Source organism: Pteropus vampyrus, unplaced genomic scaffold (assembly GCF_000151845.1).
Source record: "Pteropus vampyrus isolate Shadow unplaced genomic scaffold, Pvam_2.0 Scaffold135, whole genome shotgun sequence".
Taxonomy (NCBI): Eukaryota; Metazoa; Chordata; class Mammalia; order Chiroptera; family Pteropodidae; genus Pteropus; species Pteropus vampyrus.
The window spans coordinates 5,552,691-5,575,069 of NW_011888916.1; the positions used below are offsets into that span (position 1 = coordinate 5,552,691).

Here is a 22,379-nt window from a genome sequence, read left to right on the forward strand (position 1 = left end):
TTAACTTTTTGTACACAATTATAGGGGATTCCAAGATCCATTCTTGGACATGAAATTTAGAGGTTCTTAAACTTTTCAGCTGTGGACCTGAAAATCAAAGCCCAGGGCTTGAGTCCTGACTCTTCTGCTAACATTCTGTGCGACAATTAGGCAAGCCAGTACCCTCTGAGCCCTATTTGCAAAAACGGTATGATCATCTCTGCCCTGCTTCCCTCACTTCAGCGGGCTATGATGATGAGTGTGGTGAACAGCAAAGTGCTCTCTGAAAGTTATCAGGACACTGAGGTTTAGAGAGGTTACTCACCTAAAGGTCACACAGCTATGAAGTGGCGGAACCAAGGTTCAAGCTGGAAGACACGAAAGTCTCTAGAGAGTGTGTGTGTGTGTGTGTGTGTGTGTGTGTGTGTGTGTGTGTGCATGTGTGTGTATAGTCTCTCTCCTAGAATTTTATAAAGGATCAAATGAGATAATGAATGTCAAAATGTCATGTAAACTGTAAAGTGCAATGGCTATTTGAGTTACTCCTGAACTGAACTTAGGATTCCATATCACAGCCACCTGTGGGAACTAGGACTGGGTGGCTGAGGGGCTGGTGGAAGTGTGTCGATCAGTGATGCTGCTCATAAAGACAACTAAGACCCTTTCCCACATCCAAATGAATAACCTCCATGCTTTCGGGGAGATCTGCTAAAGCTCTGCAGCATCTTTAAAACCCACCCCATGGACTAGCACACTTGGGTCAGTGGGTCTATCTTTGGGAGTAGCATCTTAATGCAACTGCAAACTTATTTTATGTTTGTAATGTCATCAAGTAAAATTTATAAAAACCTAAATCTTATTCTTCTACATTAAACAAGATTCCATAAAAGATGCTCTCACCCAACTCAGACTTTGAATGCCTACGTTTCAGAGAAGAACACCTGTCAGTCCCATAGAACCAGTAGTGCCAGAGCATGCAACATCACAAACCAGAAACCTCCCCCAAATTGCACCTTCTGAGAGGCAGTGGGAAACTGGCAATACTTCCTTAAACCTTCTAACTAATGCTCCAAACAAACGACTGATACTCTAAGAAACCCAAAGGAGCAAACGAATGGGGGTGGGGATGACAAGGAGCCCTGGAACTTTACTCTAAACTGCTGGGCCTAAGAACACTGAGCACATAAGCTGGTTGACTTACTGTGTCTGGAGGCTGGGCTGTAAAGCCCAAGGAACTCTGAGTATAGGAAGAAGAACTGCAAAGGACATTGCTGTTTCTGCGGTGATCGCAAGTCATCTAATGTTTTTCATAGAGCCTAACTTCATGCAAGTCATTTTAATGTTGTTTGTAAGAAAAGGCATAAAACTGCTGTGGTCTCATATTCTGGAGCTTGGTAGACCAGAGCGACATGAGTGAACAGTGAGAATGAGCTGAGGCCTTTCCTAGCAATGGGGCCTGTAGAAAAGGATTTCATAGGACTGAGCAAGGAGAACCTTCCAAAGCAGGGTTGAAAAAGGATGTGTAAACTCCATACACATTCAAGTACCATTTAATAACTTTTATGAAATCGGTTTCAGAGTAGTCTATATTATTGGAATACAGAAGTGGATAGGGGAGAACAATATGATGAAGTCAAACCCAAATCAGATGCAACAGGTTAAACATGAAAGTGAATTCAGAGTCTCGCCCCTCCAACCCCCACCCACACCCTTGCTGCTCTTCCTGAGTATGGCCTGAGTTCAGGGCTGTAGCTTCTCTATGGCAGCTACAGAACAAGGTCTACCTGGAAAAAGAAGAGCTGGTGCCCTAGTGCATCTACAGCATTGGAAATGACTGTGTTGTGGGGTCACTAGGTTAAGAAGGTAGGAGTGGGGCTGGGGAGGAAGTCCTCAGGTTGAACTCCCCTGCAGTGGGTCTCTTCCTCCCAGTCTCCCTGGAGAGACCTCTGGGGCCAGAGAAGGCCTGCAACTAGGCAGACACAGGATTAGTTTCTTCTAAGAGAGTGTTCAGGGGAGATCCCTGGTTGGAGTATCAGAGAAAAGACACAGATGGAATTTTCCTGGCCAACACCTACTTCTGGGCAGAGGGAAAATGACCAGGCATATCTCAGGCTTCAATTAGTCTTCTGAGAACCCCCTGATTTGGGCCGAGGGAAAAAAACCCAGCACTTAGACTCTCTTTTGGACAAGTACAAAATGTTGAATCAGGATCTCAACCCCTAGGATAGGGACAATAGATGAAACAAAAATAGATATGGAGAAACATTCTAAGACTGAAATCATTGTCAGTGAAGGTATAAATAGTGCTTCCATGAACTAAACTCCGAACTCTAAATCCATAGATTAACAAAAATCCACATTTACTAATCATCTCAAAATTATTACGTGTGGGTTCAGGCGACACATGTCTTCTGAGCTGAGTCCCCACGTTTGCTCTCTTAAATATATGAAATGAGAATTTTCAGAATGAGATCCCTTTCATTTGAGATGGAAGTCCAATATCTAATATTAAAACATTAAAAGGATGAAACAGTGGAGCAAATTCCTTATCACAGCTGGGCTCAGAGGTCAAGGGGCAGCTGATCAGATTTTGGCCATAGACAAGGGGTTTAAAACACCAAGTAACAAGGTCCAAATTAGTGAATAAGAGGGAGAGAAAAGCAGGAGAGAATTGTGTTCAGTGTACACTGAAGGACCAGCAGCCTGGGAACTAGTACCCATGAGGTTCCAACTGCCCAAATGTAAACCTAACAGCAGCTTCCTGCAGCCAGGCCGGATACTGAAGTCCTGGTTCTGGTCCTCTTCACACTATCTCAGCATTTACATAGTGCATTTAAACAGTTTCTCATGCTGCAGTGGAACAGCAAATACCTCCTAGAGCAGCGGTCCCCAACCTTTTTGGCACCAGGGACCAGTGCTCCTATGAGAACCTAATGCCTGTTGATCTAGGTGAAGCTGAGGCGGTGATGTTAGTGCTGGGGAGCGGCTGCAAATACAGATGAAGCTTTGCTTGTCCACCGCTCACCTCCTGCTGTGAGGCTTGGCTCCTAACAGGCCACGGTACCGGTCCATGGCCCAGGGTTGGGGACCCCTGTCCTAGATGGAACCTGGAGACCCAAGGCAGCAGCAGTAACTAAATAGCTTGCATATATGTCAAATGCAGTCCTCAAACACAACCTTACATCTTAGTAAAAGAGGTAAGAAAGTACCAACAAAAATGATATGCTTTTTTTCCTCCTACGACGTTTAATCTCCATGCCAAGAAGTCCCATTTGACTTTTTTTCCTCCTGCCTCTTAAAATTAGGTGACAAAGTAGAAATCCAGTTATGAAAATAAAAAGGCAGAGGTATATGAGCCCTGGCTCAATGTGACATATCAAATACACAGCATCCTGGTGTCTTAGGACAGACAGAAAACTATCCTAGACATTGTAGGGGAGAAGATGGGCACTGGAGAGGTAAAAGTCCTATTTCGTGATCACTCACACTTAACAGTGCATTAGTCATTGAAGGAGGGCTAGGTGAAGGGATAAGGGTGGGTGGCAGAGTTGTAATTCTCTATAATAAGGGTTGGGAACATATACTCGTGGATGGGACATTTTAAGTAGCTATGTTTATTATTACTTGTTTTTCCCCAGCAATCTTGCAAGAGGCAGAAGTGTGACATTGAATTGAGTGAGACGAGCGTGTAGGTGTGTTGGCAAAGAGCCCTTCTCCTGATGCAGGCCTCTGGCTTGTCAAGGAATGGCTGGTTCCACCGCTGGGCCGTGTTTACTCTTTTGCTTCAAGGAAAAGGGTTTCTTGAGGGAACAACTTTACCTCCAATAAGGATTTATTTGGGTCCAGCTGGGTTATCTAAAAAGAGAGAAAGCATATATTCAAAAGACTGGAAGAAGCACTGTCACCACATGACAATCAGACCCTCTCCATGTACACTGATTTTGAGCCTACCATACACTGGCAGGAGAGTTTTCCCAGCTGTTACCTTATTTGATCCTCAGAATAACCTTGTCATGTAGGTGTTGTTATTCCCATTTTATAAGGGAGGAAACCAGGGATCTCAGAGAGGTCGAGTCTCATAGTTAAGTGGAAGAACTAGCATTTGACCTTGGACATAGGTTCAGGAGACGAGACCTCTTCTTGGGCAGGAGGAGGTTCCTTGCCTCTTGTACAGCTCAGCTTGGCCAACAGAACAGGAGGCCCTTAGGAAAGGGTGAAGATTAAACAACTGACTGGCATTCCTGGGGACTGCTACTTGGTTACCTCCTGAGAGCAGGGAAGGCCTTTTTGCTTGATGGGGTAAGAACTAAGCCTTTGGGGCTCACCTTCCTGTTAAACCTATCTGTGATAAACTGTAGAACTCCCACTCCACCATGCCCAAAGGTGAGTATCTCTTTTGCCGAGGGGAGACTCCCTAGGGAGGCACATCACAATCTCCTTGTTGGGAGAGGGTCGTGAATATTTACTTTGAAAAAATGAGTCATTGTCATGGCATGACCTCATGTTTTAGAAATAAAAAAACATTATTTTATAATATGAACTACAGAGAATAAAGCTGGACAAAATCTTCTTGGCTCAGTTGGAATATGCTAATCATACAGGGATCCTAAATTAGGTTTATGACCTCTTAGGCCGGGGGTAGGGACACGATGTTGGTGTTTTCTGAATCCAAGAGTTGAAAGAAACAAAATTTCCTGTTTAACAAAAAGTATCATGAATTTAAAAACATTGGGAAATACTGGTTTAGTGGAAAGAACAGTGGGCTTTGGGACCAGAGAAATTTTGGTTTAAATCACAGCTGTGCTGGCTATTAGCTTTGCAGCTTTGGAGTTAGTGTCAATCTTGTAGGACTGATGTGAGGATTAAATGAGAAAAACATATAATTAGCACAGTGTCTAGCACAGAGCAGGTACTCAATGATGGCTGCTGTGTGTGTGTGTGAGCAACTGTAAGGGTGGATGAACATGCAGATAAATGGGGGTAGCTTTGAGTGTGTGTGATGGGAGACTGATCAGTGTGCTCTGTCAGATACAGGAGCTCTCGGCCCTTGGGCACAGACTGCAGCACCTGAGGTAGGCAATCTCATTCTCTGCTCAACTCAAGCCACACCTAATGAGATGGCGCTGCTGTCTTCTAGCTGACCTGGAAGAGGCCCTTGGGGAGCCGCGTGTCACAGGCAGGCTGGTGAGCTAAAGGAGGAACACTATCTTCCACTGTATCCAGATGGAAACTTGGTATGCCCAGGAGGGTCATTAAGGAGACATATCTGCCTGCAGAATCCTCTCCACTTATGAGGAACCCAGAGAAAGCTGCTCTACTGGTATCTCTTGGGCTCTGGGCAGATGGGCAGGCAAGGCGGTGGGGAGGGCCCAGCCTGCTGTCTGTCTTCCAATGCACTGGGGGGCAAGCTGCTGGCAAATGTTTACCCACTTCCCCAATTAACGTACAACACTGCGTTGGCTTCTGTCAACAAACAGAGCTATGTTGCCTCTGCTTCTGACTCATTGGCATTTTCTGCCCAGCTGCTTCCGCTATTGTTCTTAATTAACATGCCAGAGCTCTTCCGGCATCTTCTACTTTGTTATTTGTGGTTTGTAAATATGTTTGCTGGGAGAAACCATAATCATAATAGTGCCAGAGCTGTATATACTGGCGTAAAGATACGATAGGAAGCAAAAGAGGCTGAGAGGCTGGAACCTCAGGCCCAAATTGAACCCTGCCTGAATTGTCAGCATACAAGGTTAGAAGTTCAGAAAACACGCCCAGCTTCTACACGAGAAAACTGTCCAACAAAAGTTAAGTGATTTCCCCTGTTACTTTAAGTGGGAGAGCTGGGACATGAGGAGGAAGAAACTAAAATTTCTTGAACATCTGTTATATGCCAGGCACTTTAAATATATTATTCCTTTCAATCCTTAGAACAACTATGAGGGTAGATGGAGATGACAAAATTGAGGCTCAAAGTAACTACCACTTATTTAGGGCCACATAGGTAGTAAGGGTCTCGCTATACAGTGTAATGGTTAAAAAGAGTGATGCAACCTTTGATTCAAATCCCAGCTCTGTCATTACCTATATGACTTTGAAGATATTATACAACCAGAGAGCCTCAGTCTTCCCACCTGTAGGATGGGAATAATCACAGTTTCTCCTTTATAGATTGTGGTGATGGTTAAATGAAATAACGTGGGTGAAGCCTCTGGGTCCGAGCTAGTAAGTGCTCGGTTGGTGGTAGCCATTACTGGCTGGAATGCTGCCTTGGGTAGGCGCCCTGGTCTGTTTAACCTCAAAGTTGGAGGTCTAGCCCTAAAGCCTCCTGGAGTCCAGGTCTGCACCAGGCTGCCTTTCTTATTTCTATCTCAATGCCCAGCAGAAGTGTTCCTTTTTCTCTTAATATCTAGATACTCCTCTTCTGTAGCTTCAGTGGGGCTGTGCCATCAATGGACTGTTTCTCAGCAAACATGTCTATGTTGGGGCTGTTCCCTCTGGTGCCTCAGATAGTAAGCAATTTTTTTTTTCTCTAAAGGTCATTTCAGACGGGAATTTCAAAGTGAACAATTAAATTGTTCTGTTTCTATTCTCAATTGCCTGACGTGGACAAAGAAACTGTAGGGAACCTAAGGGGATGTAGGATACCATGTGTCTGCCCAGCAAGACAGTGGCCATACAGTGAAACCACCCTACAGTGCCCTGGGCCCCATTCAGGAAGGACATGGAGCATGTCAGGAGGAACCTCCTGGTAGGGAGGAGCCTAAAAATCATGTTCTCTGAGAAACCGCTAAAAAGTGGGAGCTGTCTTCCTGGAGAGAGGGCACTGAGAAGTGGTAGTGGTGCAGCTATAGGGACCGGGAGGGGCTGTGTCAGTCCTCTTTGAATATGTGAAGGACTGACAAGTGGACAGAACAGATGTTCTGTACAGCTCCAGTGTGTAGAGCTGGGATTGGTGAGGTAAAATCACAAAGCAGCAGAACTCAGCTGGCCAGAACTTTTTAACAGAGAAGCACCTGCTGGTGTGGCTACTATTGCTTCTTTTTCTTTTACCTCCCCCCACCTCCTATTCTTTATTTTCTTCTTGTTCTTCATCGTCATTATATCATAGCAACAACTATCATTTATTAAATGCCTACCATGTTGCTGGAACCATGTTAAGTGCATTAACTAGTCCTCAAAACTCCAAATGAAATAAGTATTATTTGCCACTCTGCAGTTGAAGATACCATCTTGCCCAAGGTTGCAGATAGACTAAGGTTTCAAACTCAAGTCTGCTGACTCCAAAGCTCAAGACAACCAGAATGCTTCTGGCCAACATGCGAACAGACTACTTTGGAGAAAAAGAGGTAGTGAGAGTAGATGTGAGAGTACTCTCTAGTGTTCCTAGAAGCATCCAAATAGAGGCTTGTTTGAAGAAGATGGTGATGATAATAATAATAATAATAATGGCTAACATTTATTGAACATTTACTTTACACCAGGCATATTCCAAGCACTTTACATTTTTAAAATAATTTAATTTTCATAATAACCCTCTGAGGTAGGTTATCTGAGGTAGGCATAATTATTCCCACTTTACAGATGAGGAAACTGAGCCATGAAGCAGATTAAGTAATCTGCCCGAGGTCTCAAAGCTATTAAGGTCAGAGCCAGAATATAACTCTAGTCAATCCAGCTTTGGAAACCACACGCTTTAGTCACGAGACTATTCTGCCAGATATGTTGCTGAGAGTCAGATCCATACAGAAAAAGAAGGTGGATGAGATGACCCTGAGGTTGTTTCTGACGAAACTTCCGATATAAGATCTTCACTTTAAGAATGGCAAAAGGTCGGGGGGTCAGGAAAAAACTCTTGAAATGTTTATAAAATACGAATACAAAAACCCAATCTGAGCTTGTGTTCTGCCATTTACTTGGGACTTTACTGAATTATTGACTTTCTAAATCAACAGAGAAACTCACCCTTTGGGACTCCTTCGGGGAGGGGAGGTATTCTCAGATAAGAAGTATGGCCTGACTGTCTATGTTAGAAAAGGAAAGCCAATCATCTTGACATTTTATTCATTATACTTAGGAAACTTGGATGTATTTTCTCACTAAATTAATAATGCCAAAAAGTCCAACCCCTTCATTTCACAGTTGGGTAATCTGAGGCTCAGAGAGATCAAGTGACTTGGCCCAAGTCACATAGCTGGTAAGATACAGAGGCAGTACTCTGCCCCAGAGTTTCTGGCTTTTGAGATTCTTTCTAGCCATACCACTCTGCTTCTCACTTCTTCTTTTTAAAAAAAATACCTGAACATAAACATAATACTATTTGACTGGGAACTACCTGAGGGCAGGAGCTGAGTAATACTAAAGATAACAGCAGCAGCGATATATGCATTATATTTTATACTTTGCAAGATATTTACACAAACATTAACTCACAATCATTTAGGGTAGGTATTATTATCAATCCTTTTTATTTTATTTAATTTTGCTAAGGCAATGCTTTTATTTTGCAGTTGAATAAAGAAAAGTCTGGATCTAATATTTTCAGTTAGAAAAAAATGCTAGGTTCAACAAATGATGCTGAAACGACTGAATATCTGCCTGCAAATGAATGAATCTAGATGCAGACATTATACCCTTCACAAGAATAAACTCAAAATGGATCACAGACTTAAATGTAAAACACAAAATTACAAAATTCCTAGAACACAGTGGAAAATCTAAATGACCTTTATAAGGTACAATGACTTTTCAGATACAATCCCAAAGGCACAATCTATGAAAGAAATAATTGATAAGCTGAACTTCATTAAAATTAAAAACGTCTGCTCTGCAAAAGACACTGTCAAGAGAATGAGAAGAAAAGCCACAGACTGTGGAAAAATATTTGCAAAAGACACATCTGATAAAGAACTGTTATCCAAAACATACAAAGAACTCTTAAAACTCAACAATAAAAAAACAACCCAATTAAAAAATGGGCCAAAGACCTTAACAGACCCCTCACCAAAGACGATATACAGATGGCAAATAAACATGTGAAGACATGCTCCATATCGTATGCCATTGGGGAAATGCAAATTAAAACTAAGATACCACTACACACTTATTAGAATGGCCAGAATCAGAACAATGACAACACCAAATGCTGGTGAAGCCTGGAGCAACAGGAAGTCTCATTAATTGCTGGTGAGAATGAAAAATGGCATAGCCACTTTGGAAGACCGTTTGGTGGTTTCTTACAAAATAAACCATATTCTTACCAGACAATCCAATAATCACACTCCTTGGTATTTACCCAAAGGAGTTGAAAATTTATGTTCACACAAAAACCTAAACACAGATGTTTATAGTACCTTTATAAATAATTGCCAATCTTGAAAGCAACCAAGGTGTCCTTCAGTAGGTGAATGGATATATAAACTGTGATACATCCAGATAATGGAATATTATTCAGTGCTAACAAACAATGAGTTATCAAGCCATAAAAAGACACGGAGACATCTTAAATGCATACTACTAAGTGAAGAAAGCCAATCTGAAAAGCTACATACTATTTGATTCCAACTATTTGACATTCTAGAATAGGCAAAACTATAGAGACAGCAAAAAAATCACTAGTTGCCAGAGGTTTGGGTATATCTACCAATAATGATAGATATACATCATTATACATTTGTCCAAACTCATAGAATGTACAGCATCAAGAGTGAACCCTAATGTAAATATGATTATAATGTCAATATAAGTTCATTGACCATAATAACTGTACCCTTTTGGTGAGGGATATTGATAATGGGGGAGGTTATGCATGTATGGGGACAGGGGTTATATGAAAACTAACTCTCTGTACTTTTGGCTCAATTTTGCTCTGAAAAAATACTCTTTAAAAAAACACACTAGGTTGGATTTTTTTAGATTCTCAATGTATTTTAACAGCTTATGGTGGAAATACACTGCAGTAGTACCTGGAAATCATGCCTTGGGAATCAGGCCCCCTCTGTAGGTGAGGAAATGAGACCCAGAAATTTGGTTTGCCTACGATCACACAGCATAACTGGCACAAGCAAAACCAAAACCAAGCCCTCTGACTTGTTTCCTCATCACTTCTATTCTAACTCCCCCACTTCCCACAAGTGGCCTAATAGGGTTCTCTCTCACTGCATGAGTTACAGCCTTCAGGTTCAGTGTGAGAAATTGGGAAGCAATCAACTCGTAACGGTTTCCCAAAATGAATTCTTACTTTTAGAGTAAAATTTGCATCTCAGAAAGTTCTAGGATCTTCAAAAGGAGAAAAGCTCTGTTCTCACATTTTCTCTGGTATTTGCCTATTCCCTTCTGGTGACCAACACAACTACTTTTCAGACTGTATACTGGCAGTATTGTGAGCAGAGGGAGCCCCGCATAACCTGACTCACAGGAGCAACCCTTTGCCACACTGGCAGGAAATTTATAAGCCTTCTTGTAGCCCATGCAGAGAGCAAACACGAGAATCTCATCCATACCCCCTTTCCCCTGCCATGTAAAAGACAACCAGGTCCCATCCTCTACATCAGACACACAATAAACTTCTCCAAGTATACGGAAATCTACCCCTTCAGTTATGGACCATCTCCTTCTGCAAATCCTCCTTTACCTGTCAGCCCTCAGCAAGCTCTCCCTCCTCCATGCTCCTCTGTACTGATGGCCAAGGCTGTACACTATTTAGTGTTGTCAGGATGTAAAGGGCCAGAATGTATAGGCTCTAGTTCTGGCTTTAGTAGTACAACTTTGGACAAGTTGCTTTTCTTCTCTGAGCTTTAATCTTTGCATTTAAAAAAGTGTGGGAGTTAGGGATTCAATAAAGTCAGTAGGGCTGCAGTTGGGTTTGGAAACAGAAAACACTTGGATTCAAATCCAATTCTTAGTCACATCAGTAAGATGCTTAGAGCTCCAGTTTCCTTCTCTATTGGGTGAGAAAGTGTTGTTGTAGGGGTTAAAATAGTCATCACAGAGCCTGACACATGGAAGCTATCATGATTTGATGCCTTTTTATGTCCGGTAAATGTCACCTGTATAGTATGAGCTCCCCAATGGTTGGAATGGTCAAAGTAGGATGTAGGGAAGGAGCCTCAGGTTGGATTCCCACTGCTATAATCTCCTAGCTATCTGATGACCATGGATGGTACTTAACTTTCTGGTTCGTTGTTCCTTTATTTATAAAATTGAATTTTGCCATCCAGAATTGCTGTGAGTATTCAATAAGGTAAAATTTATAACCCGTGAAGCATTTATTTCACACTCATGTTTCCACATGGAAGGACTCTTGGATGCTCTCTCTCTCAAAAAGGGTGAGAAGAGACCTATCTGTTTGGTGAGTGTGGGAAAAGAATCTGGAGCCAACCTGTTCTCCTGTTACAACATACAAGGGGCCTGCAGTGTCCAGCTGTGCCAAGGACTGGGTGGGCAAGTCTCTAAGTTAGGGCAAAGAATACATCGGCAAGACCCTTGACTGCAGTTCCCAAATCTCAATCTCTGATAAACTTTTCATTAACAAAGGTGATATTTTTATTCCCACCTGAGTCCTATGTCTATCTTTTAATTGGTCTTATGTCTTCCAATTAGCCTTGAACTGGTTAAGTGAAAAGTTATTTAATGGCCCTTAAAACCTCAAATACCCCCATAGCACTAAGGAAGTGCTTAACAATTATGATTTGAGGTAACTTGATACAAGGGTCATAGCTCTTTTTTTTCAAAGTCCATTTGGCCTTGATTAGAAGATGAGAAAGTCACCCATAAATCAATTATAAAATACATTTCTCATCCATAATGTAAAGCTACAACAAAGCTTAAAGAAATGCTTCTTTAAACCCAAGTTATTTGAACACCAAATAAATGTGCTAACAAACTTCCTTTTGAAGAAAGTGCACATAATAATGACTATTATTTTATAGCTTTCAAAGCACTTCCCTATACATTACGTAAACTTCAGAGCTATCCTAAGAGATTGTGCTAATTTATCCTGATTTTTACAGATGAGAACACCAAAGCTCAAATTGTGAGGCAGCACAAAGGCTGCATATGTAAATTCCCAGATTATAGTAAAGCTGAATATATTTGCTTTTGCTTTTGTTCAAAATAAGCATTTACTATGAACTTGGAAGAACAACTAATCTTTTTGCTATGAGTAAGGTTACTCATAGCAAAAAGATTAGTTGTTCTTTTGTTAGTACTCCATTAGAAAAATACACATATTAAATATTACAAGTTTAAAAAATAATTATTAATGTCATCACTACCAAAAAGTTATCATTTATTTGGCATTTTATATGTGTCTGATACTATACTAGTTGTTCTATATATTATCTAACTAAGTGGTCACAACATTCCTATGAGATAAGTACTTCTGAGATGAAAAATAATTAGAGGGCTTGCCCAAGATTACACAGTTAGGAAAGACAGGGCAGAATTTGCGCCCAGGTTTGTGGGCTTGCAGTCTGTATCTGATGCATTGCCCTCCGTTGCCTCTTAACTTTTGCTCCTACTTCTAGACAAGGGACAGTTAATGTGACTAGCTGGCTTTCCCTTGAGCATAAAGAATGCAGACACTGTGTACTGTGTCCTGGCTCAAGCCCCTGTTGTGGTCTGGGCTTTGTTGTTCCCCACAGGCTATCTTTTGTTACTGTCACCTTGGTACTAATTGCTAATTGCCCATTTTCTTTAAACACCTTTTGATGAGTTGGGAATCCCTAAAGAGGGCAGTTATACCCTCAAACTATCAGAGGGAGAATTTAAGAGCTCATCTTCTGGTCATGTGCTGATCGGGGTGTGAAAAGGCTTTTGTAACTGTAAAGCCTATTGCAAACATAAGGGATTACTAATCATTTCCATCATCATCGTCACCATCATCTACAACAACGCCAGTTGTAGCTCCTAAAAACTTTTCCTTTACATTTGCTGCAAGTAGTGATGGAACTCAAAATGAACTTCCATTGTGAAAGGGTCCACTATGGGACTACTCTGACTTATTTCTAGCTTCCTGTGTAGTTTCTGGATCAATGTTTCATTGAATCACAGGAAAGAAGTGGCACTGGGATGACGGTTTCCAGGGAACAGTGACAGATGCTCCATTATTAAACTGTGGTAGAACAACTGGGGTTCCAGAGACTGAGGCTGGGTGGGCTTCTCCGGCTGCAAAAACAGGATGCTTACAAGACATTTTATTTCCTTGATTTTTTTTTAAGATAGGAAGAAGAGAGAATGAAAAGTTAAAGGAAGAACAAAGGGAGAAAAGACTAAGGTGACAGAGGTATAGAAATTGTATCTTGTAGGCTGTCCTATCTGTTCTTTGTTTTATCGCATTACAATAATGATAACAACGGTTAACATTCATTGGGAGCTTACTAGGTGCTAACTGTTCTAAGTACTTTATAAGCACTACACAACTCTATGAGGGAGCAACTATTACCTCCACTTTAAAAATGAGGAATAGAAGCTCAGAGAGATTATATAATTTGTCTAAGATTGCACAGGCAGGAAGTGAACGAGCAAGGATTTAAAACTAGGTCTGGCTCCAAAGTCTGTGTTCTTTATTACGACAGCAGACAATTTTAGTACTGTAGTCACACTCTGGACTATTAAATCTCTTGCTGGAAAGGACTGTCCCCTTCATGTAACCCCACAACAGAGTATATAACCTCAGGCATTTGGGCATATTTCATTCAACTTCTCCTCAATTATCACAGACCTAGTGACTGTTAGAGCTGGAAGGGTCTTTAGAGATCATCTCTGTAACAGATGTAGACAGAAAAGCCCAGTGAGTGAAAAGAATTTATCCAAGCTTACTGAGCATTCATGGCAGATCTGAGAGCAAATCTGGATTCTTCAATCCCAGCTTGTGCCTTTAGATGACTAGTTCAATGGGGACACCAACTCTAAAGTGGCACATTGTCAGGGAGATCCTAGACAGCACACACAGATGTGACCTTCTTGTTGCACTGGTGTCCTTGATGGTGGCGTTGGTCACTATACTATTAAACAACAAAGTTAGTGGGGAAGGCCCAGAGGGAATAGAGGGGCTTCTATCAAGAGGGGTGAGGTGGGGGCAGAAAGGGAAAAGCCTCTTTAGTCTAGAAACAAGAAAAGATCCAAGTCTGCGAGTGAACATAAAAAGCATAAAAAAAAAATACTAAAAGTATAAAAAAAGTGAGAATAGGCATGCCTCCTCATTCTGGGACGCCAGTGCCCAAGATTAGTCCCTCTTGGGCTCTGGAAAACACGGTCTGAAGTAAATAAAAGGAAGTCCTTCTTTACAGAGTGGTTTGCAAGCTCACTGTACCTGATAGTGTAACACATGATACAGGCAAATTCATGAATGAGGATTCATGAATGTGGCAAGATGCTGGCCTCCTCATCCCTGGGAGCAGCCAGAATCATCAAGGCTGGGATGTCTCTGACTCTGAGCAACCTAGTATGGTTATCCCAATGAGGCACGCAAACATTTTCAATGTGTGCAGTAATTTGAAAAAGGTCGGGAAGCACCAATCTAGGGGACATGCCTTACTTTCAGAGGCTGCTGTCATAGAAGGCTGCAAAAGGTCTTTGTATAAAAGGTTCTTAGGATACCTCTGATAAAAGATTGGTCCACAATACTAACTACAGTGTTTGGAGAGAAACCTGTTAGCTAGCTAATTTCAGAACTGCTACCTCAGCTTTAAAACCTTCTGAGAAACTCTGATTATTGTTTGCCCAGAGCTTCACCACTGGGCATGGATTAAGTACCAATTAGGGAGGTGGTAAGAAAGAGCACTAGTGGGTTTCGAATCCTAGTTCTGCATGTATGCTCTTGAGCAAGTCATTTAACCTCCAGAAGACCCAAATTTCTCATCTGTAAACTGGTGACTATATCACCCAACACCTAATATGCTCTAACAGGCCATTTCTCTCTGGGTCTCTCCTTGACACTGCTATCCGAGAGGGAGCTGAACAAAATACCTAATCCTGCCTCTCCTCTACTTAAAATTCTTAAATGGTTCCTTAGGGCAACAGGATAGGCCCCTTTTGCTTTGGCCTCATTTTCCTAATTTGTAAAAGGGTGGTGTTTTTGGCAAGGCTCATAGCAGCCTATAATGGAAGACAAGGCTGAAAAGACAGTTTGGAGATAGATCATGAAGGGCTCGAATGTCTTATTAGGTTTTAACTTCTGAAAAAACTTTTGTCCCTGGCTTCAGAGAGATCTGGAGTGGCATGCTCGATGTGCTCTTCAGGCAGAGTGGCTAGGGAGAAAGTGAGCATTTTGAATGGATTTTAATACTCAAGCAGGGCCATGGAGCTGGTGTGTGTATAACTCTGCACGCAAACACCACTCAAGAGCTGGAGCTTTGAACAGGAGTTAAAAGAGTTGAGTCCCTAACGACATACAAAAGACTTGCCGGTGTGATTTATTCTGATGTATTTACTTATCCAATTACCAAAACAGCAGGAGATCATTAAATTTTCTAGTTACCAGATGAAGCACGTTCAATATCTTAAATGTTACCAAGGCTCTCTCTGAGCTATTTTGATATTACATTTCATCTGTCCAAAAGCTTATGAAACTGGAAAGTAAGAATCACGAACAGAGCAGGTGTTTTCTTTGAAGGTTGGTCCAGCAGGCACCTGTATAATACCAAACTTATACCAGAAATTCTCAAACTCTCTCTTGAATTAAAAAAAAAAAAAAGAAAAAAGAAAAAAAGGTACCGTGATGAGAAACAAACGTATTTAGGAGAGAAGATGCTAAGGAAATGGTACTTGAAGGTGGCTGGGCATATGCATTTTACCTGGCCAGACTTTTCTTCATGCTCATTTTCCATGAGTTCAGTCCCCATGTCCACAGAGGGTCTGAGTTCAGAGGAAAGGACAGGAGAAGGGAATATGCATCCTATGGGAGACTGTAAACCTGGCTCTTAACTCTAGCATACTGCTTCTGACTACCGGTGTGATCTTGGACAAGTCACTCTGAGCAACTTAAAAAGATAGAACTGTGTTTCCTGTTTCTACGTTTCCAGCTTCCAGCAAAGAACCCAGTGTATTATATGCTCTCAATAAATGTTTGTTGAATAATCAAACCAGAGAATGTTCATTATGGAACAATGAAAAATTGAAAGGAAGTCTTTATTAACGTTTTAAGAGTTAAGTGGGAAAACAGAGATATTTATTCTATTTTCTTTCTTTCTTTCTTTTTTTTTTTTTTTTTAAAAAGTCATATAAATGATACCTGGGCCTAAATATTTTGAAAGGGTGGTCACAGTTTAGCCCCAACATTCTTTCTCTGGATACTGTCCCTTCATAGACATTATGCTCCAGTCAATAACAGTGGTTTGCTATTCTTCAAATAGGTCTGGTGCTTTTCCTCCCTAAATCTTTGCTTTTGTTGTTTCCTCTCCTGGACTGTCCTTCCTCTCCTGTTGAAAACTTATATATTATTCAAGGCTCAGCTCAAATGCTACCTTAGCCACAAAAGTAGGCCTAAGTCAGAGCCTAAATGAATCTCTCCTGTTCCTTGTAACACAGTTAATCATTAGTGGCATCTTGTCCTATCCACTGGGCCATGGGCTCCTGAAATACAGGGGCCATATACGTTCACTATGGTCTTTCTCTCATATACCTATTCCATTACCCCGAGTGGTCAATCTATGTTTGCTGCACTAATACCTTTGTTTCACCTTAGGATCTTCAGACAAGGTGGCTGCCAAGGTCTGCTGGCAGACTCAAGGTCAGTATTTAAACTGAAATGTAGGCACTGGCACAGTCAATCTTGCCCTTTGCTAAAACAGCACTCTTATACTTTGACCAGGCAAAGAAACCATTTCTGAAGGATCTAGCTCAAAGGATCAGCTTCAGTCTCACACTGAGTTATCTGTCTGTTGTGCCTCTCTGGCTATTTTGTAATTGTTTGTCTATGAGTCTGTCTCTCTAGTTTGGCTGAATTCTGAGAACACATAATGAGGTCTCACTGGCTACCTATCCACAGGGCCTAGTATACTGCTGGAAACAGTGTGAATTCCACAAACACTGAAAGACTGACCTACTGAATGGCTGAATGAAGCCTCCCCACTCCTTGCTACAGCCTCCACCAATCCAAAGAAAGGGTGTCGGGAGGAGCTATATCTCCAGGCCTCTTCATTCAGCTTCACTCCTACAGCAGGCAGAGCTTGTCAGTGACATCACTAGCAGGTCATCCCAGCTCTGGACTCTCTCTGGCCCTTGGCTTAGTCAGTCCTGCTACACAGACATAGGGACCGACAGTAAGTTTGCATCAGTTTCCCTTTCAGAAGGGACAGATTTCCCCCTGCTTAAACTGTTGTTGGAATTGGCTAATTAGAAGGATTTAAAAAATCTTAATACTCTAAACAGAGAAAACTGGTTCTGAATTATTAAGCAACATTTTCAATGCATCTGAATAACCTTAAGTGACTTAGCTGCCACCTGATCCTAAGCTCTGGCTCAGATAAATGAATGTGAAATATTGTCAAAGCCCCAGCTTATAGGAGCCTCCAGCTACAGTAAATAAAAGCTTAAGTCCCCATAAACTACCTGGGACAGAGACATTCTCATATAAAAGGAGTGAGAGGAGATGATATTAAATAAAGCCAGTAGGACCAGTAAGCCAGTGGTTTTGTTCCAATTTTCAGAAGAGAGTGTCAGTGGGGCAGGTATTTTCTATATCCAGGTCATTTAATCATAGGATCACATGGTAACAGAGCCAAAAGAAGATTTAGAAAGCATTTACTTTAATCTCTTCATATTTCAGATGAGGAAAATAAGACCCAGAGAAGTATGTACCTTGCTTGAGATCACACAACAAATGGCCAGAAGAAACAAAATTCTGCCCCGGGATGCCTGGCTCCCACCTTAGGCTCCTTCCCACTACGTCACATTTCTCTGAGAACATCCTGCTGGAGGTGTCAAAATGAGAGGCTGACAAACTAACTGGCTGTTAAAAAAACACCTGAAAATTTTCACTAGAGGGGTGACTTCTAGGGCTCAAATTCTAGACTCCACGGTTTTCCCACCAGACTTTTGAGTTTTCTTCCTAACTATAGTGGGGAGAGGGAAAATAGGAGGAAGGATGGGGGACGGCGGGAAACGAGGAATAAGTGAGGGTAAATGTCACTATAATGTGGTCCCTCTCTGGCCTATCTTCAAGCCATGAGGATACCATGAGTTTCTGCCTGGTGAGATGCAAAATACAAAAATCAAAACCAAACAAAAACAGTGAATGTGTGAATAGGTAGGAATATATTTTTCCTATCATTTATTTACTAAACAATTATTTCCTGAGTGTCTACTATGATGTCAGAAACTGCCAGGCACTGGGATATAACAGTGAACAAGGCACTATCTCTGCCCTCAAGGAGTGTAGAATCTAGGACAAGATGCAGATAAGAAACCAACCCACTGCAATTCAGACCAGCAAAGGGCTACAATAGGGAAGAGGGCAGCAGGGGAGCATGAGGAAGGCAAACACCAACTCAGTCAGAGGGTGTCAATAAGCTCCATATTTCTCTTTCCTCCTTGTCTCATTCTAATAAGCACAACACTTTCCTACAATCCAACTATTTTACTGACTTATACTTTCATATACAATAAATCAGTATTAGTTGCTTAGTATGTGCCAGGCACTGTACTCAGATGAATTAGACATGATCCTAAATAACTTCAGATTTGATGTGTATAATTCTTTGTTTTAAAAAATGAATATCTTACCTTCATTTTGTGACTATTGTAAACTTGGGCCAACCACTCCTACTTTTGTTGTCTTTTGGTTTTCCTAGGCTTTGATCAAGTTACTTTCCTTTTCTGCATCTTGGTTTTTTCATCTATAAATAGGAGTTTTTCTAGTTCTCACAGTATAAAATGCAAGCATGAGAAAGGTTTGTTCACACAAGGCTCTTACATACAACCAACTAGAGGAAGGTAAGTGAAATAAATTGGGAAATGTGAAAAAAATCTTCAGGTTTGAGATTCAGCCATTGACATTAAACCTGGAGCCCTTAAGTACTGGTTCTAGGTGAGGAGCAGGGTGTGGTCTGGGTGAAGCGGGCTGGGGCTGGAATTGGTGTGGCAGCGAGGCCCGGGGGGATCCGGCATGTTGATGCATGTGCTAATGCACTCTGGAACTCCAGCACTGGTTTTGAAAATTACAAGGAGTGTCTAGAAAAGGTTAATCTGCGTTTGCAGTTGTTTGTATTTACAATGGGATTATTATACAGACTTTAAGTGAGTAAAGCGTGTCTGCAGAAGCACCTGGAATACTGAGCACAGAACTAATGACTTTTTTATTTATGGCCGGATGGAGCCATATTAGATTGTATGTACAGCCTTTAAAAGTTCATTCGATTTCTGATATAGCAATTTTGAATGGTTTAGTGCTTTATAAACACCTTATAAAATTAAGTTCTGGGGCAAAGTAAATAATTTTGTAAAGGTTTAAATCAACATACCTATACATAATCAGTAACGGTTACTCCATTTTATGTTCAGCATGGTATGGAGAAAGGACCTGGGTTTTGGGAATCAAATACTAGTAATTATTAATTGTGCAACCTTAAGAAACTTAAGCTCTCCTAAGCTTCTGTGTCCTCATCTGTAAAATAGGGATAAATATTTATCTTTCAGAGAATACACTTGATTGTGCCTATAAGGGTCACCAAAATAGCTTTATTCATTGTCATCAATCACTACTAGTCCAAGTCCTTTGTAAATAGGTTAGGAAGGGGCAAAGGCAGTTTTATTAGGGCTCTGAATTCTAATCAGCTTCCATGAAAGGGCTGTAATCACCTAAAACATATATTAAAAACTCCTTTGTGTATTCCTTTGATCTGGTCAGGGGCATACAATAATGGTTTTCTTATAGAATACCACTGGTTCTCACAATACTTCTGCAGGTTAGCAAGATCCTTTCCTCTCTTTGCTATCAACTTCATCATAATAGCTGAAATATACTGAGCATTTACTATGTGCTGGTGCTTTATAAGCATCAGTTCATTTCATTTTTACAATAGCCCTGTGAAGTAGGTACTATCATTATCCTTATCTTATAGATGAAGAAACTGAGCTACATAGAGGCTAAGTAATTTGCTCAAGATCAAAGAGCTAGGAAATGGCAGAGTTGAGATTCAGTCTGGGACTCCAGAACCCAATCTTTTAACCACTACCTTATACTGTCTCTCCATCACTCATCTCCTTCAAATCTGCTCCAGTCACTGCCAGGGGCATTTTCTGGTGCTTGCCACTCTTACAGTTTAAATCTCTTTATCCTCTGTTAGAAAGCACTACCTGGACTTTCTCCTGGCACCTCAGACTCGACAAATCCCAAAGTGAATCTTTCTCCTCATCTGTCTTCCTTGATTTCTGCACATAAAATACCATTTCTCTAGTCATTAAGGCTGAGAATCTCCAAGTCACCTCTGTCAACTTCTTCCGACTCTCCCTACCCTGACATAGCTAGACAATCACCAAATCCCACTGATTCTTCCTTCCTCCTGATTCTGCTTCCTTTTCTTTATCCCTATTGCTGCCATCCTAGTTCAGATTCCCACAGCCTGTTGTTTTGTCTATTGCAATAGTCCTATCTGGTCTCCTTTTCTTAGGGTCTCCCTATTCTAACCTTTTCTGATAAAAATAATCAACAAGTTTGAGATAGTAAAGGCAGAAATGTGAATCAAAAGATCTAGGTTGAGCCATTGCTCTGTAATTTATTAGCTATGTCAATCTGTGTTAGTTATTTGGCAGTTCTAAGCTGAATTTCTCATCTTTAATACAAGGATTAATACTCACTTTAACTAGTTCAAATTTCCACTAGAATTGGTTTTGTGAGGGCAAGAACTTTGTCTAGCCTATTTAGTACTGTATCCCCAGTGTCTTGTGCAAAGAGGTGCTCAAATAATATTTGTTGGGTTAATGCACAGAAAATCCTTGTTATTTTTTTCAACTCTTATCTCATTTCCCTCCATGCCCAACTTCACATCGTAAATTCCATCACAGCAAACTGTATGCAATTCCCTAAGCATATGCTGGCTTATAGCCTATGGTTTTGTTTATACTTCTTCTGCTTGACAAATGGCCATTCTTTTTTTTTTTTAATGTATTTTTTAAAAAATGATAAACTACAGGATGCTGTAAAAATAGTAGAGTCCGCTGTATCCTTTCCCCAGCTTCCCTCAATGGTACCATCTTACATAAAACTATAGTATAATACCAAAATCAGAAAATTGATATTGACATGACATTGTTAACTAGTCTACAGGCCTTATTCACATTTTATCAGTTTTTATGTGTATTCATTTGAGTATGTATAAGTGAATATTCACATGCAATTTTATCTTGTGTAGATTCGTGTAATCATCACAATTAAGATACAGAATGAAACCACAAAAATTATAGTCACACCCATCTCCTCTATCCCTGGTAATCACTAATTTGTTTTCCATCTTTATAATTTTGTCAATTCAAGAATGTTATATAAATGGAATCATACAGTGTGGAACCTTTTGAGACTGCCTTTCTTCACTTAGCCCTTGAGATCCATCCAAGTTGTTGCACGTATCAAGAGTTTGTTCCTTTTTATTGCTCAGTAGTACTCCACTATTCCTTTTTTAAAAATACTTGTTCAAACACCGTTTCTTCTGTGAAGCTTTACTGACCTCCAAGTAGAACTAAACCCTCTACTATTCCTTGGGTTCCTACAACAGCCAGCATTGACTATCACAGCATTTTTGACCTTCGAATACCTTTGTTTGCTTACCTATGAGGCCTTTGGTTATATCTTTATATCTTTAGTCCCTAGCAAGTACCTGGTAAAACTAAACATGAGTTATAGTATTGTTAGCAATGGGTTCAATGTTAATGAATCAACATTACATATTAAATAATATGTCTTTAACAAAAACACACATAAAACATGGTTATGTATTAATTGGTTGATGAAAATTTGTAAACAGAGGCTCTTAAGAACTTAATCCTATGTTTTTCCTAGGAGCAAAGTTTGAGTATTTGCTAATTTAGTGTTTGTGACAACTTTATAAAACATAACTACTGTGAAAAATGAGAATTGACTGTACTTTCCAGTTCTAAAACCAATAGCTCCTCATAGCCTACAGAATAAAATAAGAATTTAGCAATTTCTTAACCTCAGGTACATTGCTCACCACAATCTGCACTACTGACACAATGGACATTTATGTTCAGCTACATTTGTGTATTCTTCATGTTGTGCCTAGCTTGGTAGTATATGCCTTGTCCTGCTAGGGTGATATCCTGCCTTAACTCCCTTACCAGAGTTGGCCTGTAGACCGAGACCATGTCATAATCACCATGATACCCTCCATAGTGTGTGCTGTCCATTCATTTATCCTCCATTCACCTACAATTCAGTAAGCTCCTACTCTGAA

At 40.8% G+C, this 22,379-nt stretch overlaps 1 protein-coding gene across 2 annotated transcripts in view; it reads right to left on the reverse strand.

Annotated features, from left to right (window-relative positions):
* Positions 1-3,202: 3,202 nt before the first annotated feature.
* FAF1 (Fas associated factor 1) overlaps positions 3,203-22,379 on the reverse strand; it is a 377,081-nt gene continuing 357,904 nt past the window's right edge. Inside the window, exon 19 of one of the 2 annotated variants that reach the window (XM_011367679.2) lies at positions 3,203-3,834. In XM_011367679.2, coding sequence (XP_011365981.1) covers positions 3,751-3,834 — 84 coding nt within the window. In that variant the 3' untranslated portion in view covers positions 3,203-3,750. The remainder of the gene's footprint in view (positions 3,835-22,379) is intronic. The other variant, XM_023535057.1, reaches the window with a different exon arrangement.